The sequence below is a fragment of the Rhinoderma darwinii genome, chromosome 4 (assembly GCF_050947455.1).
Source record: "Rhinoderma darwinii isolate aRhiDar2 chromosome 4, aRhiDar2.hap1, whole genome shotgun sequence".
In the NCBI taxonomy this organism is placed as follows: domain Eukaryota; kingdom Metazoa; phylum Chordata; class Amphibia; order Anura; family Rhinodermatidae; genus Rhinoderma; species Rhinoderma darwinii.
Window position 1 is genome coordinate 397,703,517 of NC_134690.1, and position 26,930 is coordinate 397,730,446.

General features: G+C 38.2%; 1 protein-coding gene across 1 annotated transcript in view; it reads right to left on the minus strand.

Moving 5' to 3' along the window:
• Positions 1-26,930, minus strand: part of PARP1 (poly(ADP-ribose) polymerase 1) — a 62,156-nt gene that overhangs the window by 19,219 nt on the left and 16,007 nt on the right. The window contains exons 5-14 of the mRNA XM_075863420.1: positions 24,330-24,426; positions 21,786-21,902; positions 21,232-21,408; positions 9,883-10,018; positions 9,646-9,786; positions 7,929-8,156; positions 6,570-6,638; positions 6,137-6,269; positions 5,774-5,969; positions 5,190-5,318 (exon numbers count right to left, since the gene is read on the minus strand). Coding sequence (XP_075719535.1) covers positions 5,190-5,318; positions 5,774-5,969; positions 6,137-6,269; positions 6,570-6,638; positions 7,929-8,156; positions 9,646-9,786; positions 9,883-10,018; positions 21,232-21,408; positions 21,786-21,902; positions 24,330-24,426 — 1,423 coding nt within the window. The remainder of the gene's footprint in view (positions 1-5,189; positions 5,319-5,773; positions 5,970-6,136; positions 6,270-6,569; positions 6,639-7,928; positions 8,157-9,645; positions 9,787-9,882; positions 10,019-21,231; positions 21,409-21,785; positions 21,903-24,329; positions 24,427-26,930) is intronic.

Below are 26,930 nucleotides of genomic sequence, written 5' to 3' on the forward strand. Positions count from 1 at the left end.
GGGTATATGTAATATGTGAGGAGTACATCAGGGTATATGTAATATGTGAGGAGTACATCAGGGTATATGTAATCTGTGCGGAGTACATCAGGGTATATGTAATATGTGAGGAGCACATCAGGGTATATGTAATATGTGAGGAGTACATCAGGGTATATGTAATATGTGAGGAGTACATCAGGGTATATGTAAGCTGTGAGGAGTACATCAGGGTATATGTAAGCTGTGAGGAGTACATCAGGGTATATGTAATCTGTGCGGAGTACATCAGGGTATATGTAATATGTGAGGAGTACATCAGGGTATATGTAATCTGTGCGGAGTACATCAGGGTATATGTAATATGTGAGGAGTACATCAGGATATATGTAATATGTGAGGAGTACATCAGGGTATATGTAATCTGTGCGGAGTATATCAGGGCATAATAGGAGGGTATAATCATGGGGTAAATAATACAATTCTCCATAGATGTGTGTTACGCTGTGAAGCGATCCGTTATGCGCAGGCCGGCGTCACACTGATAAACGGTTTTCTTTCTTATCCCTCCTTTGTAACGCTCTGCACCTTTTGGGGACTTTTTCTCCTTCGTAGTTTGGGAAATATTACTGGGAAAGTTTTGCGCTGATATAATACGGGCGCCCTCGCTTCCAGCGGATGTGCTATGTCCCTTCCCTTTCCTAGTTCCTAAATACTCGGGCCCTGAAACTGAAGGAATGTTCCCCTCCGGCCTGCGCATTGAGATGTTTTTCATCACCGCATTACTAGTGCCGTAACTTTTTTGTTTTTCAGTTGATTGAGCGGTGTGCGGGCTTGTTTTTTGCGAGACGGGCTGTAGATTTTATTGGTACCATTTTAGAACACATACGACTTTTTGATCACTTTTTATTTCATTTTTTGGTAAAGGAAATTACCAAAAACAAGCAATTCTGGAATAGTTTTTTATTGTTTTTTTTTATCGGCATCCACAGTGCGCCCTAGATTACATGTTAGCTTTATTCTGCGGGTCGATACGATTACGGCGATACCAAATTTATATAGTTTTTTTTATGTATTGCGGCTTTTGCACAATAAAATCACTTTTTTTATAAAATCATTTGTTTTCTGTGTCGCCATATTCTAAGACCCATAACTTTATTATTTTTGCGTGCACAAAGCGGTGTCAGGGATTATTTTTTGCGGCACGGATTGGCGTTTTTTATTAGTACTATTTTGGAGTAAATGTGACTTTTTGTTCACTTTTTATAGCATTTTTTGGAAGGAGATGTGACCTAAAAACAAAGATTCTGGCGCTGTTTTTCATGTTTTTTTTTTTACCGCGTTCACCGTGCGGGATAAATTACATAATAGTTTTGTAGTTTGGGTCGTTACGGACGCGGCGATACCAATTATGTATAGTTTTTTTGATTTTTACGGTTTTTCCCATAATAAAATACTTACTATGGGAAAAAAGACAGTTTAGCTTTATTTTTATTTGAAATGTGTGTGTTTTTATTGTTTTACCACATTTTTATTTACTTTTTTTTACTTTTTTTACTTGTCCCACTAGGGGACATGAGGGCCTGATGCCCCGATCGCTACTCTAATACACTGCACTACATACGTAGTGCAGTGTATTAGCGCTGTCAGTTATTCACTGACAGCAAGCCTATGAGGACTCGCCGCAGGCGGGTCCTCATCGGCTCCCGTACAAGGCAGACTCGGACGCCATTTTCTGGCGTCCGATTGCCACAGCAACCCAGCGATTGCATCACTGGGTTGCCGATCGGGTGAAAACCTATCAGATGCTGCGCTCTATTGAGCGCAGCATCTGAGGGGTTAATCTGCCGGATCGGAGAGTAGCTCCGGTCCGGCAAGTTCCAGGAGGGTGCCAGCTGTATAATACAGCTGTCCCCCCGCAGTGATAGTGCCGACTCTGCTTCTGAGCCCGCACCATCACTGCGCCGTATATATACGGCGCTTTGCGGGAACCACCTCCCGACAGCGCCGTATATATACGGCGTATGTCGGGAAGGGGTTAAAGGGAATGTGTTGCCAGAAAAACATGTTTGTTTTTTTTTAATTAAACATTTAGTGTGTAGGTGATTAAACATTGTTCAAATTTTTTTTATTTTTTTCACGAGTCAGGAAATATTATAAATTAGATTCTAATTTATAATATTTCCCATTTCTGGTCACTAGATGGAGCTATTCCCAAAATTGCAGCATTGCAAAATTTGGTAAAAAGCCCTCGCTCTAGTGAGCTCTCAGCATCCCCCCCTCCTTTATCCTGGCTAGTGCCGGGATAAACGAGGGGTTTGAACGAGGTCTATCCTCCTACACTGTGTGTCGCCATTTTTTGAGCTAACACACAGTGTAGAAGGTTTACATACAGTAGTAAACACACACAAACACGAACATACATAGAAATCTCTTACCTGCTCCTGCCGCCGTGGCTCCCTCCGGCCCGTCCGCTCCGTCTGCTGCCGCTGGTCCAAGTGCACAAGTCCGGAAGCTGCGACCGGAAGTAGTAATCTTACTGTCCGGCCGCGACTTCCGGTCCACAGGAAAATGGCGCCGGACGGCGCCAATTTCAAATTGGACTGTGTGGGAGCGGCGCATGCGCAGTTCCCACACAGACGCCGTACACAGAAGTGGATGGGACGGGAGCCGACTGTGGCTGCCGTATTCCATGTCTGTATGTGTCGTTAATCGACACTTACAGAAATGGAACAAAAAATGGCAGCCCCCATAGGGAAGAAAAAGTGTAAAAATAAGAAAAAGTAAAACACAAACACACAAATAAATATAAACGTTTTTAATAAAGCACTAACATCACTCAAAAGTGGCCGGACCCCTTCGGGTAAAGCCACACAGGACAGAAATGCTGAGGATTTTAGCAAACAAAATCGGCAGCGGATACAGTTGTATGCAAGTGGATAATATTTAACACCTCTTATCCACATGCTGCAGAATGTTTCCGCAGGGAAAGTGGCCTGCGGTGCAGATTTTCAAATCCGCAGGATGCCAATGGCTTTTGCAGATTTTCCCCGTTGACTTTACAGCGTTGTTCACACAGTGAGGATTAGATGTAGATTTTGGCTTTAAAAAAATAAATAAATAAATACATGCAAAATCTGCATCAAATCTGCACTGTGTGAACAAGGCCTAAGGAGGGAAAAAAATAAATAAATCTGCAACCAAATTTGCTGGTAATATCGTGGATTTTGAGCAAAATCCGCCAGTGCAGATTTTAAATGAATGCATTTTTTTCCTTCTTAAGAAATCCACATTATTCCGACCTATGAGGACTTAAAGAGGCTCTGTCACCAGATTTTGCAACCCCTATCTGCTATTGCAGCAGATCGGCGCTGCAATGTAGATTACAGTAACGTTTTTATTTTTAAAAAACGAGCATTTTTGGCCAAGTTATGACCATTTTCGTATTTATGCAAATGAGGCTTGCAAAAGTACAACTGGGCGTGTTGAAAAGTAAAAGTACAACTGGGCGTGTATTATGTGCGTACATCGGGGCGTGTTTACTACTATTACTAGCTGGGCGTTGTGTATAGAAGTGTCATCCACTTCTCTTCACAACGCCCAGCTTCTGGCAGTGCAGCACTGTGACGTCACTCACAGGTCCTGCATCGTGTCGGCACCAGAGGCTACACTTGATTCTGCAGCAGCATCAGCATTTGCAGGTAAGTAGCTACATCGACTTACCTGCAAACGCCGATGCTGCTGCAGAATCATCTGTAGCCTCTGGTGCCGACACGATGCAGGACCTGTGAGTGACGTCACAGTGCTGCACTGCCAGAAGCTGGGCGTTGTGAAGAGAAGTGGATGACACTTCTATACACAACGCCCAGCTAGTAAAAGTAGTAAACACACCCCGATGTACACACATAATACACGCCCAGTTGTACTTTTACTTTTAAACACGCCCAGTTGTACTTTTGCAAGCCTCATTTGCATAAATACGAAAATGGTCATAACTTGGCCAAAAATGCTCGTTTTAAAAAAATAAAACCGTTACTGTAATCTACATTGCAGCGCCGATCTGCTGCAATAGCAGATAGGGGTTGCAAAATCTGGTGACAGAGCCTCTTTAAAGTACAGCTAAATAGAAGTGGAAGGGTTCCTGCTGCCGAGTGACTTTATGATCAGCCGTCATCACTTAGGAAAGGGAAACCACTCCACAAGCAATCATTTCCCCTTCATTACACTGCAGCCATTACAATGATTCTGCGGTGCGTGCGTATGGGGGGCCTATGGAAGCTCCTGCCCAATGATGAAAATCCCTTTAAACAGGTGTCACGGAAATTTTTTTTTTTTATATGTTTTTGCTTTTAGTATGTTATTAAAATACATTTTATTTATTTTTGTTTTACTTTTTTCTTACTTTTACTTCCCTATGGGGGCTGCCATTTTTTTTTCCATCTCTGTATGTATCGATTAACGGCACATACAGAGATGGAATACGGCACATACAACCCCATAGAGAATGCGAGCGGGAGCCGTTCCATTCACTATAGCGTACGCCGTCTGTGTGGGAACGGAGAATGCGCCGCTCCCACACAGTCCAAAAGGAAGGTCTTCGGCCGAGCGACATCCAGCGCAATTTTCATGTGGACCGGAAGCCGCGGCCGAACGGTAAGATGACTACTACAGGTCGCGGCTTACGTCCATATGTTCAGATGCAAGGACTAGGAACGGAGGCAACAGCAGGAGCAGGTAAGTTATGTTTGTGTATGTTCGTGTTATACTGTGTGATTACCACTGTATCTAATCCTCCTACACTGTGCATTCGCTCAAAAAATGGCGGCACACAGTGTAGGAGGTTTGAACATTTAACCCCCTACTTTCTCCTGGCACTAGCCAGGATAAAGGAGGGGGGATTCTGTGAGCTCACTAGAGCGAGTGTGTCTACACCAAATTTGCAGCATAAAGCAATGTGGTTGCTTTACCACATTGCAATGCTGCAATTTTGGGAATTGCTCCCTCTAGTGACCAGCACAGGGAAATGTTATAAATGAGAATCTAATTTATAATATTTCCTGACTTGTGAAAAAAATGAAAAAAAAATTAGAACAATGTCTAATCATGTATATACTAACTGTTTAACTAAAAAAAAAAAAAAATATATATATATATTTTTCTAGCGACACATTCCCTTTAACTAGTATTTTAAATCCAAACAGGTGAAATACCTCAAACTCCACCATGGCTTTTTTCATGCTCTCCACATCAAATATCATCTTGATGAGCTCCTGTACAGGCTTAGGAAGTTTAGATTTGGCACCGGCTCCTACTGAAAGTTTCTTCACCACATCTTCCTCCTGTGAAACACAAAGAAATGTAATGAACACCTATGGTCACAGCTCCGCAGTTTCTTACTGAATCTGTCCCCATCTTTAGAAGGACACGCGCAAACAAAATTGCAATAAAATGCCACTGAACGCCCCCCCCCCCCTCTGTATTAGGGACCTTGTAATGATATGCACAATTGTTGAAAATCAGTGCACCCCCCTTGCCGATTAGCCGAGATGGGTCACTTTACTGTGAAAGCTTCTGTTCAGGTGAAATCTCTCAGCCAATTGGCAAGAGGTATGTGCGGTTTTAATATTTATGAGCCTATGAGGGACCATGTGGGTAAGTGGCACGGTGAAGGTCGTGACCGCACCCACAAGGTTTTTATTAGATTTTCAATGGGAGGATCGACTTTTTGGGTCTGGAACAGTAACACGTGACGTAATATACGCGGTATAAAGCCGTACACCCCACAATGACATACCTGCCCGTAGTCTATCTCCAGAGGATAGAACTTGTTGGGGTACTTGGTGAAGTTTGTTGAATGCCAGGCATTGCCCGTCTTTTCTTGGTACAAGTTCAAGAAATGGTCAATGGCTTCTTCTTTGGAGTTCATTTCTTCCAGTTTATTACTGCCAATAACCGTCCCCACGCGACCCCAGGAACGAAACACCCAGTGCCTGCAGACGTCGCCAGAACAAGAGTCATTACAGGGTGCCATGTAATTCCCAGATGTGATAGCAGAAGAGCCATCCCTGAAGCACGCAGCCCCCTCCACCTCCACCCAAGATCAACCATCCCCTCCTCCCCCATCTCTACCGCACCAGCGTGGGAGCGGATCACCGACCTGGAGTCTCTGTCGTGTTCTATCAGCTGCAGCTTGTAGTAAGAGTTCGTCCCTCGCGTTATATCCACCAGGCCTAGGGTAGCGCTGAAGATCTTGCTGCTCTTCTCCAGCACGTGACATGAATTTTCCAGTCCTGACATAAAGAAATAAATTTTACCCTTTAGGTTCGGATTACCTGGCACACCGGCGAAGCATTCTGTACATGGCAGACGCACTCCACCGCAGCTCTGACACCCCATAATGAGGGTCAGCGACCTTCAGCAGTCCAGCTGTTGTAAAACTACAATTCCCAGCATGCCATGACAGCCTTTGGCTGGAATAATAAGGCCTTTGGTGGTCAGTGCATGCTGGGAGTTGTAGTTTCACAAAGTCTGGTGTACACAAGGTCGCTGATTCCCTGCCATAACGTATGAAGTTATATAGAATTACTTACCAGAATCTGGGTCAACAGCCGCTCCTCCTTTAACGGTCAATTTCATTTTTTTTTCCAATTTGCTGCCACCTTAAATAAGAAAACAATAGTCAATGTCTTCAATGAGGATGTTCTTACAACACATGACAAGTCTGGGATCCTGGCTGAGAAAATAGAAATCCTCAACTTGGGTTATTACAATATATTCAGTGTAGATTTTCAGTAACCTGGGAAATGGGGGGGGGGGGGGGGGGGGGGGGGGGGGGGGGGGGGGGGGGGGCGTTCAGTGGCTACTAAAGTGCGGAGAGTTATAGTCACAATCCAGACACCGTATCGGTCACATGAATTGACAGCAAGCATGACTTCCAGTGGTCAATATTGTTATAAGCATTGGAACCCCAAAGGGTTGTTTTTTTAGGATTAGATAAATATGAAATATCTCCATTAAGGTCTATTCCCACCTCAGCGTACATTTGCCGCAAGCGCAGGTAAAGCTCCTGGTGCATACGCCAAACATATCCCTAGAGGCCCATTCACCCATCGGGCTGGTATACCTTTTTCTATGTTATAGGTTAGTTGACTTCTTTATTCCATTCAGTAAAAACAAGCCAAAAAAAACCAAAAAGGATCGCACAAGGTATATCGTTTTTAAACATGTGAGCCTACGGATCACGCATGCCACTGTATGCCAACGTCAGATATTCCCGATATATTTAGCATCAGCGTTCAGCGGCTTCTAAACTAAGGCTACATTCACACGAGCGTGTCCGATTTGCGTGCGCAAAAAACGGACCGTGTTTCCTGCACTTCATGTTCACGTGCCGTCAGTGTGCTTTGCACGTGGCATCCGTTTTTCAGACCCGTCATTATCCTCGGCAAGCACGTTTTTTGCTTTTCTTAATTTCTCTGCATTTCTTTAGCAACTGATGCGTGAAACACGGACAGAACACCGATGTCGTCTGTGTGCTGTCCGGGTTTTTCATGCACCCGTAGACCTCAAAGGGCGACAAGGTCCGCAAAAACGCACCGAGATAGGACATGCAGTAAGTTTCACGTAACGGACACACGCTGCGTGAAAAATCATACATGTCTGGATAGCCCCATTGATTTGCATGGGTCCGTGTGCTGTGCGTGATTTCAACAGACAGAACACAGACACGCTCGTCTGAATGAGCCCTAACCGGGTCTCCCAATTTGAGCCAAGAGGGAATGTCACATTGAATAGGAAAATTTGTACTGTGATATGCCCCATAACATGCAGATTTACATGCCATTCAGGGTCTGCGGAAAGCTTGGTGACCATGCTTACAGGCAGCAGCACATAGGAGGACATATCAGGGACTTCTCTCTCCAGGGCTTTTCCATTTTCATCTTACTCACCTTGCTCTTCCTTCACTTTGCTGGAGCTCTTCCCTGTGCTGGGCTTCTGTTTGGGCTTTGCTTCCACTTCTGTCTTGACCTCGGCCCCCCAGGTAGATATGCCGTGCTGGGTCAGTAGTTCTTGGACGCTCTTCTCAGACTGCAGCTCCTTCAGGAAGTCTTCACTTACCACCCGAACATTGGCTGCTTTTAGATCTTCCATCTTCTTGTTCATCTTCTCCACCTCCTCTGTTGGCGGGTAACAAGCAGACACGTCACATATGAGACAAGCATGAAGCAAAGGACTCGCGATCCGTCTCTGGAAAATGTCATTAATCTCACGTCTGGTTTATGGGCAATGATGCAATGCGTCCTGGCATCAGAATCACAGTTACTGCAATAAGAGAACTAAAGCTACAATAAGGGGAGTGCAAGGGAACCAAGATATAAGAGCTGCAGCAAGGGCGAGGGGAAGGCCGAGAGAGAGGAGCGGCGAGGGCAAAGCCCGAGAGAGAGGAGCGGCGAGGGGAAGGCCCGAGAGAGAGGAGCGGCGAGGGGAAGGCCCGAGAGAGAGGAGCGGCGAGGGGAAGGCCCGAGAGAGAGGAGCGGCGAGGGGAAGGCCCGAGAGAGAGGAGCGGCGATGGGGAAGGCCCGAGAGAGAGGAGCGGCGAGGGGAAGGCCCGAGAGAGAGGAGCGGCGAGGGGAAGGCCCGAGAGAGAGGAGCGGCGAGGGGAAGGCCCGAGAGAGAGGAGCGGCGAGGGGAAGGCCCGAGAGAGAGGAGCGGCGAGGGGAAGGCCCGAGAGAGAGGAGCGGCGAGGGGAAGGCCCGAGAGAGAGGAGCGGCGAGGGGAAGGCCCGAGAGAGAGGAGCGGCGAGGGGAAGGCCCGAGAGAGAGGAGCGGCGAGGGGAAGGCCCGAGAGAGAGGAGCGGCGAGGGGAAGGCCCGAGAGAGAGGAGCGGCGAGGGGAAGGCCCGAGAGAGAGGAGCGGCGAGGGGAAGGCCCGAGAGAGAGGAGCGGCGAGGGGAAGGCCCGAGAGAGAGGAGCGGCGAGGGGAAGGCCCCGAGAGAGAGGAGCGGCGAGGGGAAGGCCCCGAGAGAGAGGAGCGGCGAGGGGAAGGCCCGAGAGAGAGGAGCGGCGATGGGGAAGGCCCGAGAGAGAGAGAGGAGCGGCGAGGGGAAGGCCCGAGAGAGAGTAGCGGCGAGGGGAAGGCCCGAGAGAGAGGAGAGGGGAAGGGCCGAGAGAGGTGAGTGAACTGTGAGAGGCACATCAAGAGTTAGGAGAGCAGTAGCGATTCTTCTATTAGAGTATATAAAGGGACAGACTATAGAAAAAAAAAAATGTAAACATTTTTTTTTTTTTAATTATAAAATTCACATGAAATACCTTTTTGGAAAATCATCCCCCCCACAAATTATTCTCGTACAGCTGGCCCCAAACCAAATACCATAGATTGAACATGTAATGTTAACGGTGGACAGTGACGAACATGAGTAAGAAGTCTATCTTAAGGCAACACGATATGATTACCAAAAAATAATATTTTTTTTTTTTTAAATATATATATTTTTTTTTTTACTATTTTCACAAACTACAAGTCTAAAAATTGTAAAAAACAAAACAAAGATAAAAGGAGAAAATTGCATTGGGCATGAAAAATCACGTCGATTGCTGCATCTTGATGATGCATTTTGCTGGTGGTCCTGCTTGTTCACGGTGATGCAGGGGAGGGGGAGACTTACTCTTGGTGCTTATGCAGACCGTGGCTTTATTTACAGATCCTGTCGTCTTTCCGCCCAGATCTTCAATCAAAGCCTTGGTTTCCTCTTTGTTCTTGGAAAGTTTACCGACTACAAGAACCACCATTTTGGTCAATGGTTTCCCTGTTAATGAAAAAACAAAAACACAATTACTTTCTGATGTCAGCCGCCTAATATTTATTCTTTACACAAGAGTTCAGATCTAAAGCTCCCGTCCACCTTCAGGTACAGGCTCTTCTTTAACAGCTGGAGTGGTGGTGACAGGAGCAGCCACAGGAGTTGGGGCAACAGGCAGAAAGGCGCGGTCATGTCTTTTAAATTTAAACTTCTTCAGATACGGAACCTCATGAAACTCCTGGAAATAGAAAAAGAAGATGTATAAAAAGAAAGTGAAGATCAGTCTCTCCAAGTCCTACTGCAGATACCGGCTCAGCTGTGAGGTCTGCACTGCACGCGCACATATATTCTTGTATATAGGGGGCAGTATTATAGTAGTTATATTCTTGTATATAGGTTGCAGTATTATAGTAGTTATATTCTTGTATATAGGGGGCAGTATTATAGTAGTTATATTCTTGTATATAGGTTGCAGTATTATAGTAGTTATATTCTTGTATATAGGAGCAGTATTATAGTAGTTATATTCTTGTATAGGGGCAGTATTATAGTAGTTATATTCTTGTATATCGGAGGCAGTATTATAGTAGTTATATTCTTGCACATAGGGGGCAGTATTATAGTAGTTATATTATTGTATATAGAGGCAGTATTATAGTAGTTATATTCTTGTATATAAGGGGCAGTATTATAGTAGTTATATTCTTGTATATAGGGGGCAGTATTATAGTAGTTATATTCTTGTATATAGGAGGCAGTATTATAGTAGTTATATTCTTGTATATAGGGGCAGTATTATAATAGTTATATTCTTGTATATAGGGGGCAGTATTATAGTAGTTATATTCTTGTATATAGGGGGCAATATTATAGTAGTTATATTCTTGTATATAGGGGCAGTATTATAGTAGTTATATTCTTGTATATAGGGGGCAGTATTATAGTAGTTATATTCTTGTATATAGGGGCAGTATTATAGTAGTTATATTCTTGTATATAGGTTGCAGTATTATAGTAGTTATATTCTTGTATATAGGGGGCAGTATTATAGTAGTTATATTCTTGTATATAGGGGCAGTATTATAGTAGTTATATTCTTGTATATAGGGGCAGTATTATAGTAGTTATATTCTTGTATATAGGGGGCAGTATTATAGTAGTTATATTCTTGTATATAGGGGCAGTATTATAGTAGATATATTCTTGTATATAGGTTGCAGTATTATAGTAGTTATATTCTTGTATATAGGGGGCAGTATTATAGTAGTTATATTCTTGTATATAGGGGGCAGTATTATAGTAGTTATATTCTTGTATATAGGGGGCAGTATTATAGTAGTTATATTCTTGTATATAGGGGCAGTATTATAGTAGTTATATTCTTGTATATAGGGGGCAGTATTATAGTAGTTATATTGTTGTATATAGGGGGCAGTATTATAGTAGTTATATTCTTGTATATAGGGGCAGTATTATAGTAGATATATTCTTGTATATAGGGGCAGTATTATAGTAGTTATATTCTTGTATATAGGAGCAGTATTATAGTAGTTATATTCTTGTATATAGGAGCAGTATTATAGTAGTTATATTCTTGTATATAGGGGGCAGCAGTATTATAGTAGTTATATTCTTGTATATAGGAGGCAGTATTATAGTAGTTATATTCTTGTATATAGGAGGCAGTATTATAGTAGTTATATTCTTGTATATAGGGGGCAGTATTATAGTAGATATATTCTTGTATATAGGGGCAGTATTATAGTAGTTATATTCTTGTATATAGGAGCAGTATTATAGTAGTTATATTCTTGTATATAGGAGCAGTATTATAGTAGTTATATTCTTGTATATAGGGGGCAGCAGTATTATAGTAGTTATATTCTTGTATATAGGGGGCAGCAGTATTATAGTAGTTATATTCTTGTATATAGGGGGCAGCAGTATTATAGTAGTTATATTCTTGTATATAGGAGCAGTATTATAGTAGTTATATTCTTGTATATAGGAGCAGTATTATAGTAGTTATATTCTTGTATATAGGAGCAGTATTATAGTAGTTATATTCTTGTATATAGGAGCAGTATTATAGTAGTTATATTCTTGTATATAGGGTGCAGTATTATAGTAGTAATATTCTTGTATATAGGAGGCAGTATTATAGTAGTTATATTCTTGTATATAGGGGGCAGTATTATAGTAGTTATATTCTTGTATATAGGGGGCAGTATTATAGTAGTTATATTCTTGTATATAGGGGCAGTATTATAGTAGTTATATTCTTGTATATAGGGGGCAGTATTATAGTAGTTATATTCTTGTATATAGGGGCAGTATTATAGTAGTTATATTCTTGTATATAGGAGGCAGTATTATAGTAGTTATATTCTTGTATATAGGAGGCAGTATTATAGTAGTTATATTCTTGTATACAGGGGCAGTATTATAGTAGTTATATTCTTGTGTATAGGGGGCAGTATTATAGTAGTTATATTCCTGTATATAGGAGCAGTATTATAGTAGTTATATTCTTGTATATAGGGAGTAGTATTATAGTAGTTATATTCTTGTATATAGGGAGCAGTATTATAGTAGTTATATTCTTGTATATAGGAGGAAGTATTACAGTAGTTATATTCTTATATATAGGGGGCAGTATTATAGTAGTTATATTCTTGTATATAGGAGCATTATTATAGTAGTTATATTCCTGTATATAGGAGCAGTATTATAGTAGTTATATTCTTGTATATAGGAGTCAGTATTATAGTAGTTATATTCTTGTATATAGGAGCAGTATTATAGTAGTTATATTCTTGTATATAGAAGCAGTATTATAGTAGTTATATTCTTGTACCTATGGGGCAGTATTATAGTAGTTATATTCTTATATATAGGGGGCAGTATTATAGTAGTTATATTCTTGTATATAGGAGCAGTATTATAGTAGTTATATTCTTGTATATAGGGGCAGTATTATAGTAGTTATATTCTTGTATATAGTAGTAGTATTATAGTAGTTATATTCTTGTATATAGGAGGCAGTAATATAGTAGTTATATTCTTGTATATAGGAGGCAGTATTATAGTAGTTATATTCTTGTATATAGGGGGCAGTATTATAGTAGATATATTCTTGTATATAGGGGCAGTATTATAGTAGTTATATACTTGTATATAGGAGCAGTATTATAGTAGTTATATTCTTGTATATAGGAGCAGTATTATAGTAGTTATATTCTTGTATATAGGGGGCAGCAGTATTATAGTAGTTATATTCTTGTATATAGGAGCAGTATTATAGTAGTTATATTCTTGTATATAGGAGCAGTATTATAGTAGTTATATTCTTGTATATAGGAGCAGTATTATAGTAGTTATATTCTTGTATATAGGAGCAGTATTATAGTAGTTATATTCTTGTATATAGGAGCAGTATTATAGTAGTTATATTCTTGTATATAGGGGCAGTATTATAGTAGTTATATTCTTGTATATAGGGTGCAGTATTATAGTAGTAATATTCTTGTATATAGGAGGCAGTATTATAGTAGTTATATTCTTGTATATAGGGGGCAGTATTATAGTAGTTATATTCTTGTATATAGGGGGCAGTATTATAGTAGTTATATTCTTGTATATAGGGGCAGTATTATAGTAGTTATATTCTTGTGTATAGGGGGCAGTATTATAGTAGTTATATTCCTGTATATAGGAGCAGTATTATAGTAGTTATATTCTTGTATATAGGGAGTAGTATTATAGTAGTTATATTCTTGTATATAGGGAGCAGTATTATAGTAGTTATATTCTTGTATATAGGAGGAAGTATTACAGTAGTTATATTCTTATATATAGGGGGCAGTATTATAGTAGTTATATTCTTGTATATAGGAGCATTATTATAGTAGTTATATTCCTGTATATAGGAGCAGTATTATAGTAGTTATATTCTTGTATATAGGAGTCAGTATTATAGTAGTTATATTCTTGTATATAGGAGCAGTATTATAGTAGTTATATTCTTGTATATAGAAGCAGTATTATAGTAGTTATATTCTTGTACCTAGGGGGCAGTATTATAGTAGTTATATTCTTATATATAGGGGGCAGTATTACAGTAGTTATATTCTTGTATATAGGAGCAGTATTATAGTAGTTATATTCTTGTATATAGGGGCAGTATTATAGTAGTTATATTCTTGTATATAGTAGTAGTATTATAGTAGTTATATTCTTGTATATAGTAGTAGTATTATAGTAGTTATATTCTTGTATATAGGGGGCAGTATTATAGTAGTTATATTCTTGTATATAGGAGGCAGTAATATAGTAGTTATATTCTTGTATATAGGAGGCAGTATTATAGTAGTTATATTCTTGTATATAGGGAGCAGTATTATAGTAGTTATATTCTTGTATATAGGGGCAGTATTATAGTAGTTATATTCTTGTATATAGGAGGCAGTATTATAGTAGTTATATTCTTGTGTATAGGGGGGCAGTATTATAGTAGTTATATTCTTGTATATAGGGGCAGTATTATAGTAGTTATATTCTTGTGTATAGGGGGGCAGTATTATAGTAGTTATATTCTTGTATATAGGAGGCAGTATTATAGTTGTTATATTCTTGTATATAGGGGCAGTATTATAGTAGTTATATTCTTGTCCATAGGGGGGCAGTATTATAGTAGTTATATTCTTGTATATAGGAGGCAGTATTATAGTTGTTATATTCTTGTATATAGGGGCAGTATTATAGTAGTTATATTCTTGTCCATAGGGGGGCAGTATTATAGTAGTTATATTCTTGTATATAGGAGGCAGTATTATAGTTGTTATATTCTTGTATATAGGGGCAGTATTATAGTAGTTATATTCTTGTCCATAGGGGGGCAGTATTATAGTAGTTATATTCTTGTATATAGGAGGCAGTATTATAGTAGTTATATTCTTGTATATATGAGGAAGTATTATAGTAGTTATATTCTTGTATATAGGAGGCAGTATTATAGTAGTTATATTCTTGTATATAGGGGCAGTATTATAGTAGTTATATTCTTGTATATAGGGGCAGTATTATAGTAGTTATATTCTTGTATATAGGGACAGTATTATAGTAGTTATATTCTTGTATATAGGGGCAGTATTATAGTAGTTATATTCTTGTATATAAGGGGAATTATTATAGTGGTTATATTCTTGTATATAGGGGGCAGTATTATAGTAGTTATATTCTTGTATATAGGGGCAGTATTATAGTAGTTATATTCTTGTATATAGGGGCAGTATTATAGTAGTTATATTCTTGTATATAGGGGCAGTATTATAGTAGTTATATTCTTGTATATAGGGGGTAGTATTATAGTAGTTATATTCTTGTACCTAGGGGGCAGTATTATAGTAGTTATATTCTTATATATAGGGGGCAGTATTATAGTAGTTATATTCTTGTATATAGGAGCAGTATTATAGTAGTTATATTCTTGTATATAGGGGCAGTATTATAGTAGTTATATTCTTGTATATAGTAGTAGTATTATAGTAGTTATATTCTTGTATATAGGGGGCAGTATTATAGTAGTTATATTCTTGTATATAGGAGGCAGTAATATAGTAGTTATATTCTTGTATATAGGAGGCAGTATTATAGTAGTTATATTCTTGTATATAGGGAGCAGTATTATAGTAGTTATATTCTTGTATATAGGGGCAGTATTATAGTAGTTATATTCTTGTGTATAGGGGGGCAGTATTATAGTAGTTATATTCTTGTATATAGGGGCAGTATTATAGTAGTTATATTCTTGTGTATAGGGGGCAGTATTATAGTAGTTATATTCTTGTATATAGGAGGCAGTATTATAGTAGTTATATTCTTGTGTATAGGGGGGCAGTATTATAGTAGTTATATTCTTGTATATAGGGGCAGTATTATAGTAGTTATATTCTTGTGTATAGGGGGCAGTATTATAGTAGTTATATTCTTGTATATAGGAGGCAGTATTATAGTAGTTATATTCTTGTATATAGGGGCAGTATTATAGTAGTTATATTCTTGTCCATAGGGGGGCAGTATTATAGTAGTTATATTCTTGTATATAGGAGGCAGTATTATAGTAGTTATATTCTTGTATATATGAGGCAGTATTATAGTAGTTATATTCTTGTATATATGAGGAAGTATTATAGTAGTTATATTCTTGTATATAGGAGGCAGTATTATAGTAGTTATATTCTTGTATATAGGGGCAGTATTATAGTAGTTATATTCTTGTATATAGGGGCAGTATTATAGTAGTTATATTCTTGTATATAGGAGCAGTATTATAGTAGCTATATTCTTGTACATAGGGGCAGTATTATAGTAGTTATATTCTTGTATATAGTGGACAGTATTATTGTAGTTATATTCTTGTATATAGGAGGCAGTATTATAGTAGTTATATTCTTGTATATAGGGACAGTATTATAGTAGTTATATTCTTGTATATAGGGGCAGTATTATAGTAGTTATATTCTTGTATATAAGGGGAAGTATTATAGTGGTTATATTCTTGTATATAGGGGAAAGTATTATAGTAGTTATATTCTTGTATATAGGGTAAGTATTATAGTAGTTATATTCTTGTATATAGGAGCAGTATTATAGTAGTTATATTCTTGTATATAGGAGCAGTATTATAGTAGTTATATTCTTGTATATAGGGGGCAGTATTATAGTAGTTATATTCTTGTATATAGGGGACAGTATTATAGTAGTTATAATCTTGTATATAGGGGGCAGTCATAAGTAGTTATATTCTTGTATATAGGGGCAGTATTATAGTAGATATATTCTTGTATATAGGAGGCAGTATTATAGTAGTTCTATTCTTGCACATAGTGAGCAGTATTATAGTAGTTATATTCTTGTATATAGGAGCAGTATTATAGTAGTTATATTCTTGTATATAGGGGCAGTATTATAGTAGTTATATTCTTGTATATAGGGGGCAGTATTATAGTAGTTATATTATTGTATATAGGGAGCAGTATTATAGTAGTTATATTCTTGTATATAGGGAGCAGTATTATAGTAGTTATATTCTTGTATATAAGAGCAGTATTATAGTAATTATATTCTTGTATATAGGAGCAGTATTATAGTAGTTATATTCTTGTATATAGGAGCAGTATTATTGTAGATATATTCTTGTATATAGGAGCAGTATTATAGCAGTTATATTCTTGTATATAGGACCAGTATTATAGTAGTTATATTCTTGTATATAGGGGGCAGTATTATAGTAGTTATATTCTTGTATATAGGGGGAGTATTATAGTAGTTATATTCTTGTATATAGGGGGCAGTATTATAGTAGTTATATTCCTGTATATAGGGGCAGTATTATAGTAGTTATATTCTTTTATATAAGGGGAGTATTATAGTAGTTATATTCTTGTATATAGTGTCAGTATTATAGTAGTTATATTCTTGTATATAAGAGGCAGTATTATAGTAGTTATATTCTTGTATATAGGAGCAGTATTATAGTAGTTATATTCTTGTATATAGGAGCAGTATTATAGTAGTTATATTCTTGTATATAGGATAAGTATTATAGTAGTTATATTCTTGTATATAGGAGCAGTATTATAGTAGTTATATTCTTGTATACAGGGGCAGTATTATGGTAGTTATATTCTTGTATATAGGGGGCAGTATTATAGTAGTTATATTCTTGTATATAGAGGGCAGTATTATAGTAGTTATATTCTTGTATATAAGGGGAAGTATTATAGTGGTTATATTCTTGTATATAGGGGCAGTATTATAGTAGTTATATTCTTGTATATAAGGGGAAGTATTATAGTGGTTATATTCTTGTATATAGGGGCAGTATTATGGTAGTTATATTCTTGTATATAGGGGGCAGTATTATAGTAGTTATATTCTTGTATATAGGGGCAGTATTATAGTAGTTATATTCTTGTATATAAGGGGAAGTATTATAGTGGTTATATTCTTGTATATAGGGGCAGTATTATAGTAGTTATATTCTTGTATATAGGAGCAGTATTATAGTAGTTATATTCTTGTATATAGGAGCAGTATTATAGTAGTTATATTCTTGTATATAGGGGCAATATTATAGTAGTTATATTCTTGTATATAGGGGGCAGTATTATAGTAGTTATATTCTTGTATATAGGAGGCAGTATTATAGTAGTTATATTCTTGTACACAGGGGGGAGTATTATAGTAGTTATATTCTTGTATATAGGGGCAGTATTATAGTAGTTATATTCTTGTATATAAGGGGCAGTATTATAGTAGTTATATTCTTGTATATAAGGGGCAGTATTATAGTAGTTATATTCTTGTATACAGGGGCAGTATTATAGTAGTTATATTCTTGTATATAGGAGCAGTATTATAGTAGTTATATTCTTGTATATAGGGGCAGTATTATAGTAGTTATATTCTTGTATATAGGGGGCAGTATTATAGTAGTTATATTCTTGTATATAAGAGGCAGTATTATAGTAGTTATATTCTTGTATATAGGAGCAGTATTATAGTAGTTATATTCTTGTATATAGGATAAGTATTATAGTAGTTATATTCTTGTATATAGGAGCAGTATTATAGTAGTTATATTCTTGTATACAGGGGCAGTATTATGGTAGTTATATTCTTGTATATAGGGGGCAGTATTATAGTAGTTATATTCTTGTATATAGAGGGCAGTATTATAGTAGTTATATTCTTGTATATAAGGGGAAGTATTATAGTGGTTATATTCTTGTATATAGGGGCAGTATTATAGTAGTTATATTCTTGTATATAAGGGGAAGTATTATAGTGGTTATATTCTTGTATATAGGGGCAGTATTATGGTAGTTATATTCTTGTATATAGGGGGCAGTATTATAGTAGTTATATTCTTGTATATAGGGGCAGTATTATAGTAGTTATATTCTTGTATATAAGGGGAAGTATTATAGTGGTTATATTCTTGTATATAGGGGCAGTATTATAGTAGTTATATTCTTGTATATAGGAGCAGTATTATAGTAGTTATATTCTTGTATATAGGAGCAGTATTATAGTAGTTATATTCTTGTATATAGGGGAAATATTATATTAGTTATATTCTTGTATATAGGGGGCAGTATTATAGTAGTTATATTCTTGTATATAGGAGGCAGTATTATAGTAGTTATATTCTTGTATACAGGGGGCAGTATTATAGTAGTTATATTCTTGTATATAGGGGCAGTATTATAGTAGTTATATTCTTGTACACAGGGGGGAGTATTATAGTAGTTATATTCTTGTATATAGGGGCAGTATTATAGTAGTTATATTCTTGTATATAAGGGGCAGTATTATAGTAGTTATATTCTTGTATATAAGGGGCAGTATTATAGTAGTTATATTCTTGTATACAGGGGCAGTATTATAGTAGTTATATTCTTGTATATAGGAGCAGTATTATAGTAGTTATATTCTTGTATATAGGGGCAGTATTATAGTAGTTATATTCTTGTATATAGGGGGCAGTATTATAGTAGTTATATTCTTGCACATAGGGGGCAGTATTATTGTAGTTATATTCTTGTATATAGGAGCAGTATTATAGTAGTTATATTCTTGTATATAGGAGGCAGTATTATAGTAGTTATATTCTTGTATATAGGAGCAGTATTATAGTAGTTATATTCTTGTATATAGGGGGAAGTATTATAGTGGTTATATTCTTGTATATAGGGGCAGTATTATAGTAGTTATATTCTTGTATATAGGAGCAGTATTATAGTAGTTATATTCTTGTATATAGGGGGCAGTATTATAGTAGTTATATTCTTGTATATAAGGGGAAGTATTATAGTGGTTATATTTTTGTATATAGGGGCAGTATTATGGTAGTTATATTCTTGTATATAGGGGGCAGTATTATAGTAGTTATATTCTTGTATATAGGGGCAGTATTATAGTAGTTATATTCTTGTATATAAGGGGAAGTATTATAGTGGTTATATTCTTGTATATGGGGGCAGTATTATAGTAGTTATGATCTTGTATATAGGAGGCAGTATTATAGTAGTTATATTCTTGTATATAGGAGGCAGTATTATAGTAGTTATATTCTTGTACATAGGGGCAGTATTATAGTAGTTATATTCTTGTATATAGGGGCAGTATTATAGTAGTTATATTCTTGTATATAGTAGCAGTATTATAGTAGTTATATTCTTGTATATAGGAGCAGTATTATAGTAGTTATATTCTTGTATATAGGGGCAGTATTATAGTAGTTATATTCTTGTATATAGGGGGCAGTATTATAGTAGTTATATTCTTGTATATAGGGGCAGTATTATAGTAGTTATATTCTTGTATATAGGAGGCAGTATTATAGTAGTTATATTCTTGTATATGGGGGCAGTATTATAGTAGTTATATTCTTGTATATAGGAGGCAGTATTATAGTAGTTATATTCTTGTATATAGGAGCAGTATTATAGTAGTTATATTCTTGTATATAGGGAGCAGTATTATAGTAGTTATATTCTTGTATATAGGGGGCAGTATTATAGTAGTTATATTCTTGTATATAGGGGCAGTATTATAGTAGTTATATTCTTGCAATATATTCTTGCAATGAGCACAGGAGAGCGCTCCTCCTGGGGTAAAGGATATAAAGTCTGTTTTACTTCTTATAAAAAAAATCTGCAGCAACTTACAGGACAATTGATATGACTGGAGTTTACATTGAAAACCTAGACTCAACTAGTGGGAATTAGGGTATGTTCACACGGCAGGGGCCGTTACGGCTGAAATTACGGGGCTGGTTTTCAGGAGAAAACAGCTCTGTAATTTCAGCCGTAATGGCATGTTGAGGCGCTTTTTCGCTGCGTCAATTACGGACGTAAATGGAGCTGGTTTTCCATGGAGTCAATGGAAAACGGCTCCATTTACGTCTGAAGAAGTGACAAGCACTTCTTTGACGCGGGCGTCTATTTACGCCCCGCCTTTTGACAGCGGGGCGTAAAAAAAATGACCGTCGGAACAGAACATCGTAAAACCCATTCAAATGAATGGGCAGATGTTTGCCGACGCTATCGAGCCGCATTTTCGGACGTAAATCGAGGCGGATAACGCCCGAATTACGTCCATAAATAAGCCGTGTGAACATACCCTCACAGTGCAGATTTCAGGTCATTGTGAGGATTCCCAAATCCTCAGCATGTTAAATTTTGCTGAATTGCAGCACATTTTAGTCATGGATTCACCCCTTGCAGTTCCCAGACTCCCTGCAGATTTGCGGAAATACGTCACCACGTCTGAACACGGCCTTACTTAGCATTACACGCTGCAATTTTCCCCCCTGCATTAGACGCTACGAGCAGAGTACAGGATTACATAACCTATGGATAACAGATATGGGCCATACTTTACCTTGGGTGTAACCCAGTCCTTTCTGTTAGGAATCTGTGTTTTAGCAACACATTTAGTCCAGGCGCTGATGTCTCCTGTACAATAATAAGCATCCGTCTTGAACACAAGCTGTCCCTTACATTCCTCACAAGGGAGCAAAGCACCAAACGCCATGCCGTCCGCCACCCGATCCAGGATCTACAGCACCAGAGAGGTGAACAGGAATTGACATAAGTTATAAACACCACATACTCGTAAAAATCCCAGCTGTCGGTTACTGCCACTAGGTGGCAGCCTCTATGCAGCTCTTATTCAGGTTGAAAGGTGTGCAGTTTTATATAGATCGCCCCCTAGTGGTGACAACAAGAAAACGAACGCAAGAAACCGTATCGGAGTCTTATCAAGTGTCATTAGGAAAGCACTCCATGTTAAATCACACCACAGATGGATATACGGGAGGTAAGCTAAGGAAGGTCCCATTAAAGGACCATGATTTGGTAAATTCAAAATGAGATCTGGATAAATATTCTAGAAATGGACATAAAGTTAATAATTATAGTTCTGTTACCGCTTACATTCGTCTCCCCGGATGGGACCTGCTGTTTGTTGGCTATAAGCAGCTCCTTCAGGTCATTGGTGCTGCAAACCTTCTTCAGCTCATCCTTTATATTCCAGATAAGCTCTGTCTGTTCCTGTATAGAGAGAAAAGGGCGATTTAATAATGTAAAAACATCATGAGGCAAAGATTCTACCCTTCCCATAACTGTCCCAAGACCGGCTCCTACAGGAACCATGCCGAATATAGTTTTCAGTCCAGTTTTGGTCATTCAAGTCAATGTAAAGCGTAAGGGTATGTGCACACGATGAGAGGCTTTTACGGCTGAAATGACAGACTGTTTTCAGGAGAAAAACAGCTGCCTCGTTTCAGCCGTAATTCCTCCTCCTCGCATTATGCGAGGCTTTTCGGACAGCCGTAAATTTTGAGCTGCTCTTCATTGACTTCAATGAAGAACGGCTCAAATTACGTCTGAAAGAAGTGTCCCGCATTTAATGTATAGAAGTGTCCCGCATTTAATGTATAGAAGTGTCCCGCATATAATGTATATAAGCGTCCAGCATATAATGTATATAAGTGTCCCGCATATAATGTATATAAGTGTCCCGCATATAATGTATATAAGTGTCCCGCATATAATGTATATAAGTGTCCCGCATATAATGTATACAAGTGTCCCGCATATAATGTATAGAAGCGTCCCGCATATAATGTATACAAGTGTCCCGCATATAATGTATAAGTGTCCCGCATATAATGTATAGAAGTGTCCCGCATATAATGTATAGAAGTGTCCCGCATATAATGTATATAAGTGTCCCGCATATAATGTATACAAGTGTCCCGCATATAATGTATATAAGTGTCCCGCATATAATGTATATAAGTGTCCCGCATATAATGTATATAAGTGTCCCGCATATAATGTATATAAGTGTCCTGCATATAATGTATATAAGTGTCCTGCATATAATGTATATAAGCGTCCCGCATATAATGTATATAAGCGTCCCGCATATAATGTATATAAGTGTCCCGCATATAATGTATATAAGTGTCCCGCATATAATGTATATAAGCGTCCCGCATATAATGTATATAAGCGTCCCGCATATAATGTATATAAGCGTCCCGCATATAATGTATATAAGCGTCCCGCATATAATGTATATAAGCGTCCCGCATATAATGTATATAAGCGTCCCGCATATAATGTATATAAGTGTCCCGCATATAATGTATATAAGTGTCCCGCATATAATGTATAGAAGTGTTCTGCATATAATGTATATAAGTGTCCCGCATATAATGTATACAAGTGTCCCGCATATAATGTATACAAGTGTCCCGCATATAATGTATACAAGTGTCCCGCATATAATGTATACAAGTGTCCCGCATATAATGTATACAAGTGTCCCGCATATAATGTATACAAGTGTCCCGCATATAATGTATACAAGTGTCCCGCATATAATGTATACAAGTGTCCCGCATATAATGTATACAAGTGTCCCGCATATAATGTATACAAGTGTCCCGCATATAATGTATACAAGTGTCCCGCATATAATGTATACAAGTGTCCCGCATGTAATGTATACAAGTGTCCCGCATGTAATGTATATAAGCGTCCCGCATATAATGTATATAAGCGTCCCGCATATAATGTATAGAAGCGTCCCGCATATAATGTATAGAAGCGTCCCGCATATAATGTATAGAAGCGTCCCGCATATAATGTATACAAGCGTCCCGCATATAATGTATACAAGCGTCCCGCATATAATGTATACAAGCGTCCCGCATATAATGTATATAAGCGTCCCGCATATAATGTATACAAGCGTCCCGCATATAATGTATATAAGTCTCCTGCATATAATGTATATAAGTGTCCTGCATATAATGTATATAAGTGTCCTGCACTTCTTTTGACGAGGCTGTATTTTTACGCATCGTCGTTTGACAGCTGTCAAACGACGACGCGTAAATGACAGGTCGTCGGCACAGTACGTCGGCAAACCCATTCAAATGAATGGGCAGATGTTTGCCGACGTATTGGAGCCCTATTTTTAGACGTAAAACGAGGCATAATACGCCTCGTTTACGTCTGAAAATAGGTCGTGTGAACCCAGCCTAAAGGTGGCGATACACATACAGGCTGACGTCTAATACTCCAGACTCCCCCATAAATATGCACATGCCGGGAATTAGCAGTAACCAGGGAGAAAAGGGGGCAGCCAAGTCTCAGGAAAAAGCTGGATTTTCAGTGCAAGGGTTTTAAGAGATGGCTGCTTTCTTCCAGAAACAGCGCCCCCTCTTGTTAATGGGCTGTATGTGGTATTGCAGCTGAAAACAAGAAATTGGACTGAGCTACAATAGACGACAAGGCCTATAGTCAAAAGTGGCGCTGTTTCTGTAGGATAGATTGTTTTTCTAATCTAATCATCGGAGGTCCCAATAATCACAACGAGCTTCATAGTATCTGTGGTGTGGTGGACCTGGCGTAGCATTGCTGCTTCTATTCTAACATGACACACTAGAGCCCCTGTCATCTCACCTTCAGCAATTTCTCAAGCTTGGATTCTTTTTCCTTCTCCTTCTTTAATTTCTTTTTGGAAACAGCAGATCCGTCCAGCTCATCCCCTTTTCTCTTCCTAGATGAAGCAAAAAGACAAAGTCAGCTGAGCCCGCAGACACCTGAATCACCCCGAACAAGACCTGTAGAATATCAATCGCGGGCAATGTTTACAGGCACAACCGTGTACATGAGGCTTTATAATGATCCTGAGTTACAGCCTGTATAATACTCCAGAGCTGCACTCACTATTCTGCTGGTGGAGTCACTATGTACATACATTACATTACTTATCCTGTACTGATCCTGAGTTATATCTTGTATTATACTCCAGAGCTGCACTCACTATTCTGCTGGTGGAGTCACTGTGTACATACATTACATTACTTATCCTGTACTGATCCTGAGTTACATCCTGTATTATACTCCAGAGCTGTACTCACTATTCTGCTGGTGGAGTCACTGTGTACATACATTACATTGATTATCCTGTACTGATCCGGAGTTACATCCTGTATTATACTCCAGAGCTGCACTCACTATTCTGCTGGTGGAGTCACTGTGTACATACATTACATTACTTATCCTGTACTGATCCTGAGTTACATCCTGTATTATACTCCAGAGCTGCACTCACTATTCTGCTGGTGGAGTCACTGTGTACATACATTACTTATCCTGTACTGATCCTGAGTTACATCATGTATTATACTCCAGAGCTGCACTCACTATTCTGCTGGTGGAGTCACTGTGTATATACATTACATTACTTATCCTGTACTGATCCGGAGTTACATCCTGTATTATACTCCAGAGCTGCACTCACTATTCTGCTGGTGGAGTCACTGTGTACATACATTACATTACTTATCCTGTACTGATCCTGAGTTACATCCTGTATTATACTCCAGAGCTGCACTCACTATTCTGCTGGTGGAGTCACTATGTACATACATTACATTGATTATCCTGTACTGATCCGGAGTTACATCCTGTATTATACTCCAGAGCTGCACTCACTATTCTGCTGGTGGAGTCACTGTGTACATACATTACATTACTTATCCTGTACTGATCCTGAGTTACATCCTGTATTATACTCCAGAGCTGCACTCACTATTCTGCTGGTGGAGTCACTGTGTACATACATTACTTATCCTGTACTGATCCTGAGTTACATCATGTATTATACTCCAGAGCTGCACTCACTATTCTGCTGGTGGAGTCACTGTGTATATACATTACATTACTTATCCTGTACTGATCCGGAGTTACATCCTGTATTATACTCCAGAGCTGCACTCACTATTCTGCTGGTGGAGTCACTATGTACATACATTACATTACTTATCCTGTACTGATCCTGAGTTACATCCTGTATTAAACTCCAGAGCTGCACTCACTATTCTGCTGGTGAAGTCACTGTGTACATACATTACATTACTTATCCTGTACTGATCCTGAGTTACATCCTGTATTATACTCCAGAGCTGCACTCACTATTCTGCTGGTGGAGTCACTGTGTACATACATTACTTATCCTGTACTGATCCTGAGTTACATCATGTATTATACTCCAGAGCTGCACTCACTATTCTGCTGGTGGAGTCACTGTGTATATACATTACATTACTTATCCTGTACTGATCCGGAGTTACATCCTGTATTATACTCCAGAGCTGCACTCACTATTCTGCTGGTGGAGTCACTGTGTATATACATTACATTACTTATCCTGTACTGATCCGGAGTTACATCCTGTATTATACTCCAGAGCTGCACTCACTATTCTGCTGGTGGAGTCACTATGTACATACATTACATTACATTACTTATCCTGTACTGATCCTGAGTTACATCCTGTATTATACTCCAGAGCTGCACTCACTATTCTGCTGGTGGAGTCACTGTGTACATACATTACTTATCCTGTACTGATCCGGAGTTATATCCTGTATTATACACCAGAGCTGCACACACTATTCGGCAGGTTTCAGAGTTGAAATCTAGCATCATTCCCTGCTGGTTCAGTGTGTGTCAGTCATCCCTTTTGTGTTTAGCAGCTATAATGCTTCCCCTCATTATAAGGGTAGGACTCCATAGCATCCCCTCCGTGAGATGCATTAAACTTGCTGCTCTATTGCGCCTTTAATATTTCCCTAGGAGAAAATAAGTCGCAAGACAACTTGAGAACATTTTAGAAAATCCAAATTTCATTACTTGCGATGGTCACAAATTAGCTTGCAAACTTTTTACTTATTGAGCACCATTGAAGTGTTGGTGCGAGTTACAGTAAAGGCAAAATTTATGACTGGAGGATGTAAAGCTCATGACTGGAATGGGGGTAACGGAAACGAATATAGTAAAAACAAGGAAAGCTGTGACACTGAGGACTTTGGGGGTTTGTAACGTGCGACGCTGCTCTCCATAATTAGGACTCTTTCCTGACAAGGTGTGACGGCCAGATACAAGGAGAGGGAGCTTCTGTATCCTCCAGAGTCGGAGCGGAGAGGACATTAGAGCCTCAGTGTCTAATTATGGAGGTAATTAATCAAATCAACGCTCAACACCTTCACTAATGAT